Here is a 16,620-nt window from a genome sequence, read left to right as displayed (position 1 = left end):
TCTGCTTTCGCGTGTATCGGTATTTTCATCCTTAGTCCTTATATCATTTCTTGAGCTGTGTATTCGCGTTCGGTTCTCTTGCCTGCACAGCATTAATCGATTCTCGCGTCGTTTAAGTCTGACCAATTTCTCGTGTTCGGTTTCTGCCACAGTGGCAGAAAGTGGCAAACAGTGCCGTTTCTACCGAACACGAGGAAATCGGTCAGACTTAAACAATGCAATGAGCTTTTCACGGTACGTGAGTTCATGATTTTTAGTTAATTTTTAAACAAGTAGAAATTTATTAAGACCTAACATGTATGCGTACGTGCGGATTCCGCCAACAAAAAATGTCCGCGAGATTCGGAAAGTTATGTCGGTGAGGGATATTAAAAAGTTCAAATCGCAAAATCCACTTAATCCGCGACAATTATATAAAATTAAACACAATGGACAATATCGTAGGTCACGTTCTATGTACTGCAAGTAAGTAAAAAAATCTAATTTTCGGTAATTGTATAGATGGGGGGGACCACCTTGGATGACCTTGATATTTTAGTATGTTGTCAAGGTCACCCTCCTGAGTGACCTTCAGAAGGTTTTAGCCCGCGCTCGTTATTCGTTAAAAAGTTATTAACAAAAAATGTTTCGAAAATATAGCAGCTATTTTGAGTATTGGAAGGCATAAATGACTAATATATATGTCGAAATAGTTTACGCATACACTTTTCACGCAAACCGAGGTTCACGCACACCCCCCCTGCTTTCGGGGGAGGTGTGGTAGCCCCGAAATTGTTCACGCATACACTTTCCACGCGAACCGAGGTTCACGCACACCCCCCTCTGCTTTCGGGGGAGGTGTGGTAGCCCCGGCCGGCCCAAAAGCAGGGGGGAGGTGTGCGTGAACCTCGGTTCGCGTGAAAAGTGCATGCGTGAACTATTTCGGGGCTACCGCACCTCCCCCGAAAGCAGGGGGGGTGTGCGTGAACCTCGGTTCGCGTGGAAAGTGTATGCGTGAACTTTTCATGCGTGGAAAGTTAATATGCGAGATGCCACATGGGTTAAATGACGCGCTTTAAAAGTATTCAACTGTTTAAAGCGCGTCATCTAACCCATGTAAGTATTCTCTGCTTTAACAAAAAGACTTCAATTTATCAACAATTTACTACTTTAAATGTTGTGTTTTGGTAAAGCAGCGACTTTCTCGCGAAATAAAGTATTCTCTGCTTTAAAGAAAAACGTAATATTAGTCGTTTATGCCTCTCAGTACTTAAAATAACTGCTATATTTTCGAAACATTTTTTGTTAATAACTTTTTAACGAATAACGAGCGCGGGCTAAAACCTTCTGAAGGTCACTCAGGAGGGTGACCTTGACAACATACTAAAATATCAAGGTCATCCAAGGTGGTCCCCCCCATCTATACAATTACCTAATTTTCTTATGTACTTAAATTTTCTATTGTCCTAGATTATCAAAAATTTCCTTAAAAATTCAACATTTAATGTAACAGATTTTTCATAAAAATTTATTGTTAAATATTTTTATTATTAATTTATTATCATTATTTGTAGGTACCAAGAGCGAATTGGAAGCAATGGTGGCAAAAAAAAGGATGAATATTCCACCGTCCCAACATCTACTGTCAGCATCTGACAGCTTTAGCACCGATACTGAAAACTCACCAAAGTCTGCTAAGGTACGTTAATATACAAAGAAACAATGACTCTACAGTAAATTTTTTATGTTTCTTTTATAGAGGATAGATGAAGATTTAGAAAATAGAAAACAACATAGGCTAAAGCAATTGAAAGAACGTCAGGCTTTGTGTGCAATTAATGCACAATCTGTTGAAAAATACCAGGTATGAAAATTTGATACAAATTTTTATATACCTGATATAAAGTAATTTATGCAATTATAACAAACACATTATTAAACAGGAACATAGCACTTGCAACAGAAGCTCGTCGACTTTAAATATTGAAATTAAAGATTTAAAACGTACTGTAAACGCATATAAAGTCCAATGTGACTTCTTAAAAGACAGTCTCCAAAAAAAAGAAAAAATAATTGCAGAAAATGCGGAATGGATTGCTAAACAAAAAGATATGGAAGTAACTATTGTGGCATTAGAGAAAGAAGTACAATCATTACGCCGATTGAATGTTGAATTGCAGGAATCTGCAATCTTAAAAGGAAAAGAAATTCAAAGTTCGTATATATATATGTTTAATATACACAACATAGCAGCTACATTGTACAATATGAAATAATAATACAATTATTATTATGTAATTGATCACTTTTTCACAGGTTTCAATGAAGGCAACAATTTAAATGTGGTTACAGAAAACAACCTGACAGTATCAAATAAACATCCCGCAGTTGGTTCTATAACGCCTGATAATAAAAGCGTAAGTGATTTCAATGTTTGCAAGATTAATTTACAGATATTCCTCTACTTACAACAAAATTACGTTTGTAAAACTTTGTTATTTGTAAATCAAATTTATTTGTAAGTCGAATGAATAGCATTATTATATTTTATGTAGTTTATATGAATGAAACATTATTTAAGCAAAATAATTATAACTAAAAACGATTAGAGATCTATTTAGAAAATGACAAAGAAAAATGGTTTTCTAAATTATCATTTTGGTAATTATGCAGTATAGGGGACCACCCTCCGATGACCTTGACCTTGACATATGTTGTCAAGGTCACCCTTCTGAGTGACCTTCACAAGGTTTTAGCCCTCGGTCATTGTTCGTTAAAAAGTTATTAACAAAAAAAGTTTGGAAAATATAGCAGCTATTTTGAGTATTAGAAGGCATAAATAACTAATATATACGTGTGTGTGCCCTGCTTTAAAGAAAATCACAACTTCTATAAAGCAGGACATACACACATGTGTGTGTGCCCTGCTTTAAAGAAAATCACAACTTCTATAACTTTATATGCTTTACCAAAACACAACATTTAAACCAGTAAATTGTTGATAAATTGAAGTCTTTTTGTTAAAGCAGAGAATACTTACATGGGTTAGATGACGCGCTTTAAACAGTTGAATACTTTTAAAGCGCGTCATCTAACCCATGTGGCATCTCGCATATTAACTTTCCACGCATGAAAAGTTCACGCATACACTTTCCACGCGAACCGAGGTTCACGCACACCCCCCCCCCCGTGCTTTCGGGGGAGGTGCGGTAGTCCCAAAATAGTTCACGCATACACTTTCCACGCGAACTGAGGTTCACGCACACCCCCCCCCGTGCTTTCGGGGGAGGTGCGGTAGTCCCGAAATAGTTCACGCATACACTTTCTACGCGAACCGAGGTTCACGCACACCCCCCCGTGCTTTCGGGGGAGGTGCGGTAGTCCCGAAATAGTTCACGCATACACTTTCCATGCGAACCGAGATTCACGCACACCCCCCCCCCGTGCTTTCGGGGGAGGTGCGGTAGTCCCGAAATAGTTCACGCATACACTTTCCACGCGAGCCGAGGTTCACCCACCCCCCCCCCTGCTTTCGGGCCGGGCCGGGCCAAGTGTATGCGTGAACTATTTCGGGACTACCGCACCTCCCCCGAAAGCAGGGGGGGTGTGCGTAAACCTCGGTTCGCGTGAAAAGTGTATGCGTGAACTATTTCGGGGCTACCGCACCTCCCCCAAAAGCACGGGGGGTGTGTGCGTGAATCTCGGTTTGCGTGGAAAGTGTATGTGTGAACTATTTCGGGACTACCGCACCTCCCCCGAAAGCACGGAGGGGTGTGCGTGAACCTCGGTTCGCGTGGAAAGTGTATGCGTGAACTATTTCGGGACTATCGCACCTCCCCCGAAAGCACGGGGGGGGGGGGTGTGCGTGAACCTCGGTTCGCGTGGAAAGTGTATGCGTGAACTATTTCGCCATATATATTAGACATTTATGCCTTCCAATACTCAAAATAGCTGCTGTATTTTTCAAACTTTTTTTGTTTATAACTTTTTAACGAACAATGACCGAGGGCTAAAACCTTCTGAAGGTCACTCAGAAGGGTGACCTTGACAACATATGTCAAGGTCAAGGTTATCGGAGGGTGGTCCCCTATACTGCATAATTACCATCATTTTTAATACATTTATTATAAAATTACTTATATAATATCTAGCTGCACCTCGCACAGCGACTAATAATTTAATATGAAAGACTGATATTTATAGTTTGATTTTATATTTAAGATCTTAATTTATAGTTTGATCTTATAGTTTGATCTTATATTTAAGATCTTAAGTTTATCGTTAAATACTTTGTTTTTAATGAAATTGTATCTAAAGACAAACTTAAGACAATCTTAAGTTATATCAGACTAGAGATTGAGATTGAGATTGAATTAAAATTTCACCAATCAAAGTTAAAGAATATTGGTTTCTTATTAGTTCATTTTATTCAATCCCAATATCAATCTCCAGTTTGATACGGGCTTAATAAAAAACTAAACTATGAATGCCAACCAAAAAATAATAATAAAAATGTAAATGTTCTTATTCGTATGAACATCCATTTTTATAGTTGGCGCATTTTCTTTATTTTACTTTTTTTTGTAGAGAAAACATCTTTTTTTGAAAAAGATAATTTCGTTAAGATTTCACACATTTGTAGTACCAAATTAAAGTTATTTTGTATAAAGTTATTTTGTATTTGTCGAAAAAACAATTTTTTTTAAAAAAGTTATAATTTTATTTTGTACGAAAATAAATTTTTGAGGACGTTCCTCGCATATACTTGGCGCAAGGCATTACTGTGCCTCTTGATTTTAAAATTTTTTTATTTTTTTTAAATAAATATTTATATATTTAACAACATTAAATAGTAATTAAATAAATATGAAAAAAATGTCTTTAAGTTTGCGTTATTATAAATTAAATTTTTGTTTACTTTATAACTATAGTATTTATTTGTGTTTTGACCATTTTTATATAAAATGTAAAAAATAATAATAAATTACAATAGTCTTTTTCAGATATATGTTATGCAATTTATTGAAAAAATTTTAATAAATTAAACTTAAATTTTTAATGTAAAAATAAATTATTAATTACAAACAAATAAAAAAAAAAACATTATCAACTGATTGGATAGTTTTGCATACACTGCTGCTTTCCTCATACTATCCATACTCTCAGAGTACCACAGCATTTTACATCTAACATAATGAAGTAAACTGTAATATTTATGAAATATTGCCATCTAAACAATTTTAACTTCTGTTATTGCTCCCCACAATAATAACCTTTGGAAATCTGCCCAAGTTTTTTATATATCTTCTTTATATGTCATATCTACGAATGTAATATTATAACAATTAAATCTTGCAGATTCATCTTGAATATGGCGAATACTTGCCTAAAACTTCATATGTCGCAGCTGCTTGCGATTGCAGAAGGCCCGCAATTTTTGTTCGGCAAATCGCGATTTGTCTGTTTTCTTTGGAAACGCTTTTAAATAGCACTGTAACAGGCAAAGGAAGCAACCGAAACAAGAATTCTAAACAGCCGAAAAATGCCTTAGATTGCAACAAAATTTTAGCAATTAAAGGTAATCCATGTGTAATTTCATATTATCTCATCAATGATGTCTTCCTCTTTTATCATTGCTTTTCTTATTATTAGATGACGAATAAAATATATCATAAAACAGTCAACCCTTAACATTTTTTATAACCACAACGATAGAGATTTTAATTTTTTGCTAAAATTGCAACCGGTGTTGTACAAAGTAGTCATATTCATATCTACGAAGATAAATTTAATTCTCTTTAACGTTAGAAACTATATCAATGCTTTTAAATATATCTGTCTAATTATATTTGCGATAATAAAAGAAAACACCGGTCTAAACATTTCTGCTGGAGACAATTGTTCTAAAGCAAAGGCTGCAACTTAAAAAAATGAAAACATACAAAGTTTTCTAATTTTATCATTGCATATTTTGCATTATTTTACAATTTATTTAGAAGTTTTGTTTGTTGAAGTCGCTATTAGTCTTCAAAATAACATGTCATTGTTTAAGGGTAACATAAGACATGTTTTTTGAAGACTAATAGCAATTTAAACAAACAATTAAAATTTCCATATAATTTGTAAAATATTGCAAAATACACAATAATAAAATTAGTAAACGTTTGTAGTATGTACCTACGTTTTTACTTTTTGAGAAAGTTAGAGTTGAGTTGAGTTGCAGCTTTAGTTGTGTTGACGGGGCCCTTCGTTCTAAAACGAATGTCTCCAACAAAAATTAAAAAATATTCAGTGTATCTTTTATTTTTGGCAAATTGCCGTAATGAAGCAAACATTTGAAAGCACCAATTTCTAATTAATATTCAAGAGAATCAAAATTATTTACACAGATAAATATGGACACTTTGTACAATACAGATTGCAACTTCAATAAAACATTGAAATTTCAATGTTATTGTTGTAAAAAAAGTAAAGGGTTGATTGTTTAGGAGTAAATTTTATTCTTTGCCTAACAATACAATAACATTTTATTTTCTAATTCTCTTTGATAATATACTATTAAACTCTTCTTTTCTTTAGCAATATACTATCATTACTTAACAGTTGAAAAAAAAATCCCACCAGCACAGGCGGACAAATTGGTGGAAAAAACTAGGAACATTTTAGCTAAACTTATATCTTCCTTAAAAGATTGTAAGCAATTTTGTTTCAAAATGCGACTATAGTTACAACTTCTTTATTGAGATATTCATACCGACATATTTATAATATAAACATTTTTCAGCGCATACATGTACTGCAGAAAAAGAAACCGATGCAATAGATGAGGAGGTTCTTAATTCAGAAGAACCGGACATCGAACCAAATATTGATGATGACATGATTGATATTGACATTGAACAAAATATTGAATCGAATATTGAACGGGACACTGAATCGAACATCGACTTCTCGATCGACCCGTTAGGAATGGAAGAAGCAGCACAAGTGCCTAATGAGGAAACATCTTCGTTGAACGAAAATAACAGCGATCCGGACTTCAATGTCCTTTTCCCACCCGAGTCATCAAGTAGTGGTGGGTACAAATAAATATAATACTTATTTTTCGAAATCGCTTATACTCATTACAATTTCTTTTTTCCAGATTCTGATTAAAGGTGAAGGTTTTTGGACATTTTAATATAAAATAAAAATGTTTATATCTATTTCTTATAAATATAAGTGTTTTTATTTAACATTTTATTTTTAGATTTCTTATTTTTACAAGTTTCTTTTGTTTAAATATGATTTTTTATTTTTTGTTTGATTATAATTTTTAACCGAAAGTTCTTTATTAATACTTATGTATTAAGATACTATAAAGTATATTAATTATATAATAAATAAAAAATAAACGTTTATCTAAAAGCATTAAAATTTATTATCCTTTCCTATTTTCCTTTCCTTTCCTATGTGTGTGTGTGTGTGCGTGTGCGTGTGTATGTGTTTGGTCATTACGGGAGGCATTTAAAACAATTTCCTAAACCATCTAATGCCATGCAATTCCATAACCTTTACGGATTTCATAGGATTGGATGGAATTGAAAATTTCTTTTTTGGATTCCATGGGATTGAACCATCTCATTTCGAATCCCATCTAATTTCATCTAATTCCGCCAAAAAAGGGATTCAAAGGTATTAAAAAATTTTAATATCTTTTAATCCTTTTTCGTTTGCTGGGATCAGAATACTGGAATTTGACTGTATGTATATTGCAATATGTTTGAGACGGTTGTCTACATTGTCTACAACAAGAATTGTTACAGAATGCCGTTACCAACCGACATGTAAGCGAAATTGCTGCGCCAGATAGTTCTTGCAGGTATGGCGGATCTAAAAGAGGATCAGGATAAGGCCAAGTGGAAATATGCTTTAGAGGTTAGGTATGGTGTGTTATTAATTATCATCGATAATTAAGACCTATTGAATGCGACCTCTCCATTCTGAACCATCTTTCAGAACACCATCAGAAATGGAGGAACCTGTGTTCATGCATTTTTCGTGCGTTCTACGGAAAATCAGTCCGGAATAGGTGGTTTATAAAGAGGTGTACGAAACGAATAAGATGTATATGCGAGGTGTCACGGCGATAGAACCAGAATGATTGCCGAAATTCGCTTCCACGCTATGGCATCTTAGTGAACCATTGGTTGATCCACCGCCAAGGTATTTTTATCACAATTGTTGCTTTATAATGTTTTTCCTATTTATTTATAAAGATATATTAATCTTCATTATAATCGAATATTATTCTCATTTATAGATATAATCAAGGAACCGGGAAGATCATTTGCCGCGTGTCTGGTACATACATTTGGAAAGGCCGGATGGGGACTACCATCGATGGATATAGAGCATCTGTGGACGGTGTAAAGTGGTTCGCGTATTTTTTCTTGGAAGGTCAAGTGTACCCTAAGCTGAAACGATTTGTTCCGTCGTTGCTGACGACACCTGGGAGCATCACCAAGTCATGGGCCAGGTAAATCGTTATTCTATCTCCTTTCGATTTCACATTGATTCATCGAATAGATTACATCAATTCAATACGATTTTTTCAGGTTGATACCACGCACTCAAGCAATAGTACAAACGTTGCAGTCGCAGGGAGTCGTGTCCAAATACAAACTGCTAGAAATCTGGGGTTTGGATGAAAAATGTGAGATTTTAATTTGTAAAATAATATTTAGATATTATCATCGAGTAGACTTCTATACAATACTAGACCGCTGACAGGCATCTCGGCCGTAATGCTTGCCGCCATGTTTATTTTAGTCAAGATATGCTATACTACAGATTCTATACAAGTGGTTTTATACAAGATTTCTATACAATAGTCTGGTCATATATAGAATGTCCAAAAGAAAGGGTTTAATACTACAGGAGTAGTGGTTCGATTTCGGCATTCAAGTAGCTACACGTTGAAGGCATGACTTACAAACTTATTGATAACATGTACCAATATTTAACACAAAAACATTCGCTTGCTTCGTTATGTACTGTAATAACGAATGCAGATAAACGCACATCATGAGCAACTGAACACCCGATAGTGACTTATTGTTAATTCAATATGGCCGCACCCTTCATTAACACTTGCACCTCGCACTCGCATCAGCTTTTCGGCAGTGCGTCCATAGATGTTAATGGTCTAGTATAAAAGTCTGTGGATATTATATATTTATAATTTTAGTTCTGTTGTCAGCTTACAAGAAGTGGCTGCCGGAATCCGCGCACGCAGAAGTGGCACAGATATAACGGCACACAGTGGACATTAGGATTGTAATTATACAGTTTTATTAGATAATTAAATTATTTTATATATGAAAAAAATTCGAAATGCATCAGTTTTAGCCTTCCAGCAAAGGGTCGATTGTGTATCTTGAAATAATGAGGTAAAAATTACAAAAGTGAGAAAATTCATTAGCGTATCTATGATTTTATTTATCAAAATCTAATAAAATCTGTTAACTTTTGTCATTTTCACCTCATTTCAAGATACACAACCGACCTCCAGACGTACGCGGCGGCGGTTTATTTTATCGACTATAAAAGTTGGCGGGAAGTCGACTTTCCGTCATGACGGGAAGTCGACTTGAAGTCGACTTTTTGCTCTTAGGGTGCATTTACCTTAGCGTCTCTCTTGTGCTATTTTCCCGACGAGTTTTCGTCACGTTCTGCGCAGCACCAAGTTTCCGCCATCTTGAAAATAGTAACTGAGATCAGTTACTAGATTCTAGTATCTAGATTAGGTTATACAGTTTTGCAGCAGTGAGCTCTATGCATAGATAATTATACAGTTTTATGAATATAAACAATTGTCTTTAAAATGCCGTCGTGTTCATTTAAAACATGTAAAAATACGTCACGAAAGAATAAAAATGTACGATATTTTTCATTTCCAAAAAATGAAGAAATGATTGAGAAGTGGAAAACATTTTGCAAAGAGAATGTCAATCCAAACAACGGTATGTATATATAGTACTGACAGTTTGTAAATAAAATTTAACAAATTAATAATAACAAAATATAATAAAGTTGATGAAATATATTATTTCAAATTTGTTTATCTAGCTCGGATTTGTTCCCAACATTTTCATTCTTCACAATACAAAGATCGATCCTTTTTACGCAAGTTACTACCGAACTATAGCCCTGTGAAGTCTCGGAAATTAAAATCTGATGCAATTCCAATGGAATTTGCAGAGGACAACGCAACTGTGATAGAAAATGATTTGAGTATGTATATATATATATATATATATATATATGTAGATAGTACTTTTATTTATGTTAATAGATCTATAAAGTAGACAAAAAGGCTCCATTGGAAATACAAAAAATTAAGAAGGGCTAATTACGAGCCAAGCGTAGTTGTACTTGCACCAAATTTTATATATCAATATATTTTATTAATTAAACGTTTTGGTGCGACTATTTGGACCATCTTCAGTGAAATAGTGATGATAAAAAACTATACGTGAGCTCCACATTCGGTTTTTAATAGATTTATGTTTTAAGTCATTGTATTTATAATATGTTTAAATAATAATGCTGTTCTTTCTACAATATATTGAATATGTTTTAAGGGACAGATGTAAGAGAATGTACACACGTTGCTACAGAGTGTGTTACATCAAACTCTGAGAGTTTTGCGATATCGATCCTTGCAAGTGAAATCACAAATGAACCATCATGCTCTGTGACTCAAGTCGCATCGAGCTCTGAAACTCGTGATACACCAAACTCTGCAACTCCGGTTGCATCATGTTCTATAAACAGTGATAACTTTAGTAAGTAACTTTAAGGTTTAGTACTTCTATTATATCATAATTTATTTGTTGCTTAGATCTCTATTAGTTCAGTCAAAATACGATTAGACCTAGAAAAAATTGCAACACAAGGTTTTATTACGTCATTGTGTTCAGAAAAATATACTGAACAACATATTCAAATTTCGCCATTTTTCGCTATCCCTAAGTATGTTTTTTATTCACAATTTATAAACAAATTCGTTTTTCTCCACAAATACGATGAATTTTGAAATTTTTGTAGAAATCAAAGTTGTAGAACAAACAAATATCTACAAAAAAAATGAACGCGTGGTCGCCACGCGCGTTAGAAGTGAAACTTCTGAAGGCAAGGCTTTGCCATAACTTTTCTGAAATTAATACAAAAACAATGCAACGGAATTATAGTTACTCCAAGCCGCCCGCAACTCGAAAATATAGTGTTACACGCAGTTCTTACTATATCTGTCTCGCCAGTGCCGTACGCCTGATCGAATTTTTGTGACGCGTTTTCGAGTCGCAAAATCGAATTTACTTACCGATCCAAAAGGAGTTTCACTTTGTATGCCTGTTGGTCGAATTTTCGTGACACTATTTCGTGACCTTTTTCGTGTCGCATAATCGAACTTACTACCGTACCAAAGAAGTTTTATTTCGTACGCCTATTGGTCGAATTTTCGTTACACTTTTCGTGTCGCATAATCGAACTTACTACCGTGCCAGAAGAAGAACCGTCTCGCCAACGCCGTACGCCTATTGGTCAAATTTTCGTTACATTTTTCGTGTCGCACAATCGAACTTACTACCGTACCAAAGAAGTTTCACTTTCGTTACACTTTTTCGTGTCGCGAATTGAACTTACTACCGTGCCTAAAGAAGTTTCACTTCAAAAATGTTCTTATAAATTTTGTGAAATATTTCATATTATTTGAGATATTTGCAACAAGAGCTACTAGGCTACGCGCGGAGCGGAGCGGGGAGTTCTAACAAGCACACGGCAGTTTCTACCGGTCGCTGCTAGTTCTCTAGGTTCTACAAGGAACTTGAGTTGGTTCTCGATACTAGTATATGTGTCTATGTATACACACACATATATTATATGGGACAATCCACGTCACTTTTACCCCCCCCCCTCTGTCCGAAATTGGTATAGACGGATTTTAATAACTAAGGGCGGAAAATGTTCATCTTGAAAAGAGCTTTCGAAAGGCGTGTGGCATATATGCGCAATTCAACATGGCGTCATAGTTATGGCTGCTCAAAGGGATAAATTCAAAATTTCAGATTCAACATGACGCCATGTTGAATTGCGCATATATGCCACACGCTTTTCGAAAGCTCTTTTCAAGACAAACATTTTCCGCCCTTAGTCATTAAAATTTGTCCATACCAATTTTGGACAGAGCGGGGGTAAAAGTGACGTGGATTGTCTCATATATGTATATATATATATTGTGTGTGTATACATAGACACATATACTAGTATCGAGAACCGCAACTCAAGTTCCTTGTAGAACCTAGAGAACTAGCAGCGACCGGTAGAGACTGCCGTGTGCTTGTTAGAACTCTCCGCTCCGCTCCGCGCGTAGCCTAGTAGCTCTTGTTGCAAATATCTCAAATAATATGAGATATTTCAAAAAATTCATAAGAACATTTTTTGTAGATATTTGTTTGTTCTACAACTTTGATCTCTACAAAAATTTCAAAATTCATCGTGTTTGTGGAGAAAAACGAATTTGTTTATAAATTGTGAATAAAAAACATACTTAGGGATAGCGGAAATTGGCGGAATTTGAATATGTTGTTCAGTATATTTTTCTGAACACAATGACGTAATAAAACCTTGTGTTGCAATTTTTTCTAGCTACCCCCCTTTTTTTCCATATTTTGACTGGACTATATTACTTAACTAAATTTTTAGTAAAGTTTTATTTATTTATTTTTATATCTTTTCATTGTAAAGGTTCAGCACAAGTTCTTTTTAATGAAGATGACATACAGAAATTAATGCGGAAAAATGCCGATGCAAGTGAAATCACAAATGAACCATCATGCTCTGTGACTCAAGTCGCATCGAGCTCTGAAACTCGTGATACACCAAACTCTGTAACTCCGGTTGCATCATGTTCTATAAACAGTGATAACTTTAGTAAGTAACTTTAAGGTTTAGTACTTCTATTATATGCATGATTTATTTGTTGCTTAGATCTCTATTACTTAACTAAATCTTTAGTAAAGTTTTATTTATTTATTTTTATATCTTTTTATCGTAAAGGTTCAACACCAGTTCTTTTTAATGAAGATGACATACAGAAATTAATGCGGGAAAATGCAGATTTGGTTCACCAAAATAAAATCTTCCAAAAAAAAGTTGTTTAACTGGATAAAATTAATAAACGGCATAAGAAGAAGATAAAAAATATTAATAAATTGCACGAACAGAAGATGAAGAACAAATTGCAAAAGATGTTAAGTCCTTATTTCACACCTGGACAAATAACACTTTTAATGAATCTTACGCAAAAGAAAACTCGTTGGTGTTCAGAGGATATTGCTGCTGCAATATCATTGAGGAGCGTAAGCCCGAAAGCTTACAGATATTTGCGAAAAACCAAAAAAATTCCTCTTCCAGCACTGTCAACCCTTCGAAAGTGGATAGCATCATTTAACGTTGATGAAGGAATTCTTAATGATGTTATGCTGATCATGAAATATAAAGGTAAAAACATGACAGAGTTTGAGAAGGCAACGGTGATCTGTTTTGACGAAATTCATTTGTCAAATCAAATGGCGATTGAAAGAAAGCAGGAGAGAGTTATTGGTCCTCATAAAAAATGACAAGTTGTAGTACCTCGTGGCTTATTTAAAAAATGGAAACAGCCTGTCTTCTACGATTTTGACCAAGATCTTACTAAAGAATTATTATTTGAAATAATTGTTCAATTACATAACAGTGGCTATACCGTGTTTGGAATAACCTGTGATATGGGGCCATCAAATCAAAAGTTAATAAAAGAATTAAAAATTAATGTAATGGAAAATGAGGGTAAAACATACTTTGAGCATCCATGCGATGAAAATTTAAAGATTCATGTTTTCATCGATGCTCCTCATTTAATGAAATTACTTCGAAATCATTTTTTGGATTCCGGACTACATGTAAATGGACATTTTGTGACTTCGGCACCCTTGGAAAAACTACTTGAAATTAATAGTGGGGATTTGAAAATTGCATTTAAGCTATCGCGTATTCATTTAGACGTCCAAGGAACGCAACGACAAAATGTTAAACTCGCAACTCAGATTTTCTCTGCAACAAATGCATCTGCAATTGAGTGGTGCGGTTTACGAGGATTTATGGATAATTGTCCAGAATAGGTTGAAACTGCTGCATTTTTAAAAATGTTCAACGACTGGTTTGACATTTTTAATAGCGTTTGTAAATACGGAGATTATTTTGGACGAAATGCATATGGTGTTGATCTTGTGCAGCAAAATAATATTCTTACCAAAGTCACGTCAACAATTAAACATATGAAAGTTGGTAATTGACAGAGTTTGCTTCCTTTTCAAAAAGGAATTCTTTTAAGTAATTTGTCATTACAAAATCTGTATTGTGATTTAAAGAAGAAATTTCAATCAGAAATGTCATATGTAATTACAAGTCGATTAAACCAAGACATAGTGGAAAATTTGTTCAGCTATATACGATCAACGGGAGCAGCAAACGATAGACCAACGGCATTAGATATTCGCTATAAACTTCGATGGTACATATTGGGGAAGCATTCAACGGACTTCTTTACACAAGGAAGCAATACTACTGCTCATGACTCAACCATGGACGAAATGTGTCTTACAAGTGGCATTGATTTTGACTCTAATGTAATGTCACCGACCGACGATGATGTTGAGTTTAACATTGGCAATGTCACCGAATTTCAAAACGATTTACCTGGTGATTGTGAAGAAAATACCCTAAGTACTTTTTATGATGAAAATGCTGATTGTGGTAAGTTTCCTAAGTAACACATATCGCAGTCAAAATGACATTATTCTATCACCCAATATTATGTCATTTTTTGAACAATATAATGTCAAAATAATATTATTTTAACTGCAATATGTTATTAGGGTTATGTCATATATAATAATAATTAATACATTTTCATTATTAAGTGTTAGGTATGTTTATGTAATATTGTGGTTAGACAATTGTAGATTAATTTGTAGCATAATATATATTATTCTAATTAAATTGTACTTTCAATTAGAATAATAGTTGAATTACATTGTAAGTATACTGATATATAATACTGTTGTTAAGAGAATTTCAATTTCAATTGTATATAATTAGTCTTACTTTGTAATTATTATAATTATTAATTGTGATTGTATTATTAATATTTTAATGCAATACATTCTCTATTGTACATTAAAGTTTAAACTTATCATCTAAAATTGTATTATTGCAAATACAAATGCTTAGAGTTGTTTCAGTGAACTAATTAATTAGAAAATTTTATGTTAAATTGGACAATTAGCGACGTAGACAATCAAGTCCTACTTATATAAATATATGAAATTATTATAAATAAATTGAAAATTGAAATTGTTAAATAAATAAATTAAAATATAAAGTTTTCAAACAGGGTTTTCAATGTAATATACATGCATGTTTATCCTTCGATCTTTTATTTCAGATCCAAGTAGTAGTACTTTTAATAATTATTCTCCCACTCCTGAAGAACTGAAATTATTGAGCCAACTAGAAAATTTAGCAGTTGTGGATGTCATAGAAGAAGAAGGCCTAAAATATATTGCAGGCTATGCCGCTTTTAAATATATGCATAAACATAAAAATTTGGGTAATTCTACTGAGATGTTGGTTAATCCAGAAGAAAACTGGATCAACTATATCTCTAGAGGGAAAATGATAAGGCCTTCTTCAGAATTATTAAATGTCGCAAAAATAATGAATGAAGAGTTTCAAGCTTGCCATGGATCTTTTTTGCGGAAAGATCGGTGGGCATTTAAAACAGTAGCAGATAGAGTTGAAAAAAAATAAATGATATAATCCTGCGCGAGGTTTTATTATGTTTAATCAGAACAAGAACTTACATAAGACTTTGTATAATTAATAAAAAAATCTCGTCGGAAAACAATAATATAAAACAGAAAAGAAAAATGAAAAAATTTACAAACAAAAAGTAATATATTTTATTATTCAAAAGTAATATATTTTTTTGTCTTGACGCACAGGATATGTAAGCCTTTTATTTTACTCTGTATATTTTTTATTTTAACTTAATTCTATTTTTTTATTCTAACTTTTTATTTCATGACTTCATATTTGTGTTTGTATGTTTTTCTTTTAAATATATTTATCATAATTATAATTACATACGAAAAATCTGTCATAATAATTTTTTCTTGCCCCAATCTTCGTTTTAATATCCATTTGAATTATACAAGAATCTTGTCACGCTCTCTTATTGGTCAATAGAAATGCCTGCGCAGTAGCACACCTTGTTACTTCCACCATGGCGAGAGCCATCGCTCGAGGCAGTCTCTCGGGTATAGCCGTGGCGAACGCACGTATCACACTCTGTACGATCAGCATACGAGTTATACTTTACAACCGAGAACTCCCGCGTACTATAGCGTAAAATTACTTGTCTTAACAATAGCGAGGGGCACTTAGTTACCAAATACGATAAAGTGTTAGCAACAATACGTCGAGTTGAAATTCGGATACATTGTTAACTAACGGAAGTGCATATCGAGTATATAACAACCGCGAGCATTGGGTTAT

The 16,620-nt window shown here is 33.8% G+C and overlaps 2 protein-coding genes across 7 annotated transcripts; both read left to right on the top strand.

Moving 5' to 3' along the window:
• The first annotated feature begins 296 nt into the window (after positions 1-296).
• LOC139824297 (uncharacterized) lies at positions 297-7,408 on the top strand. 3 transcript variants are annotated; one of them, XM_071796819.1, is made up of 9 exons: positions 297-465; positions 1,554-1,678; positions 1,739-1,843; positions 1,923-2,193; positions 2,296-2,396; positions 5,338-5,557; positions 6,559-6,672; positions 6,764-7,054; positions 7,124-7,402. In XM_071796819.1, the coding sequence occupies exons 1-9, from the start codon at positions 429-431 to the stop codon at positions 7,132-7,134; spliced, it is 1,275 nt and encodes a 424-aa protein (XP_071652920.1). In that variant the 5' UTR covers positions 297-428; the 3' UTR covers positions 7,135-7,402. The 3 variants fall into 3 exon arrangements, with proteins under 3 accessions (XP_071652920.1, XP_071652921.1, XP_071652919.1); XM_071796820.1 differs by lacking the exon at positions 6,559-6,672 and having other exon boundaries at positions 7,124-7,408; XM_071796818.1 differs by lacking the exon at positions 7,124-7,402 and having other exon boundaries at positions 6,764-7,068.
• A 376-nt stretch (positions 7,409-7,784) lies between these two features.
• Positions 7,785-9,368, top strand: LOC139824300 (probable ATP-dependent RNA helicase DHX37). 4 transcript variants are annotated; one of them, XM_071796834.1, is made up of 5 exons: positions 7,785-7,901; positions 7,978-8,184; positions 8,282-8,497; positions 8,577-8,674; positions 9,221-9,368. In XM_071796834.1, exons 3-5 carry the CDS (start codon positions 8,346-8,348, stop codon positions 9,271-9,273), a joined length of 303 nt encoding a protein of 100 aa, XP_071652935.1. In that variant the 5' UTR covers positions 7,785-7,901; positions 7,978-8,184; positions 8,282-8,345; the 3' UTR covers positions 9,274-9,368. The 4 variants fall into 4 exon arrangements, with proteins under 4 accessions (XP_071652935.1, XP_071652934.1, XP_071652931.1 ...); XM_071796833.1 differs by having other exon boundaries at positions 7,785-7,896; positions 9,209-9,344; XM_071796830.1 differs by having other exon boundaries at positions 9,209-9,344.
• Positions 9,369-16,620: the final 7,252 nt, after the last annotated feature.

Source organism: Temnothorax longispinosus, unplaced genomic scaffold (assembly GCF_030848805.1).
Source record: "Temnothorax longispinosus isolate EJ_2023e unplaced genomic scaffold, Tlon_JGU_v1 HiC_scaffold_32, whole genome shotgun sequence".
Lineage (NCBI taxonomy): Eukaryota > Metazoa > Arthropoda > Insecta > Hymenoptera > Formicidae > Temnothorax > Temnothorax longispinosus.
Note: the sequence above shows the minus strand (reverse complement) of the source record. Positions and strands in the feature narration are given on the sequence as shown.

What these genes read in the sequence shown, in the direction of transcription:
- LOC139824297 (XM_071796818.1), top strand. Translation starts at nt 429, where the DNA reads ATGGACAATATCGTAGGTCACGTTCTATGTACTGCAA. An exon ending in AAAAGGAAAAGAAATTCAAA is followed by an intron (nt 2,194 to 2,295) that starts GTTCGTATATAT and finishes ACTTTTTCACAG; the next exon opens with GTTTCAATGAAGGCAACAAT. An exon ending in TAACGCCTGATAATAAAAGC is followed by an intron (nt 2,397 to 5,337) that starts GTAAGTGATTTC and finishes TAAATCTTGCAG; the next exon opens with ATTCATCTTGAATATGGCGA.
- LOC139824300 (XM_071796833.1), top strand. Translation starts at nt 8,346, where the DNA reads ATGGGGACTACCATCGATGGATATAGAGCATCTGTGGACGGTGTAAAG. An exon ending in ATCACCAAGTCATGGGCCAG is followed by an intron (nt 8,498 to 8,576) that starts GTAAATCGTTAT and finishes CGATTTTTTCAG; the next exon opens with GTTGATACCACGCACTCAAG. An exon ending in CTGGGGTTTGGATGAAAAAT is followed by an intron (nt 8,675 to 9,208) that starts GTGAGATTTTAA and finishes TTATAATTTTAG; the next exon opens with TTCTGTTGTCAGCTTACAAG.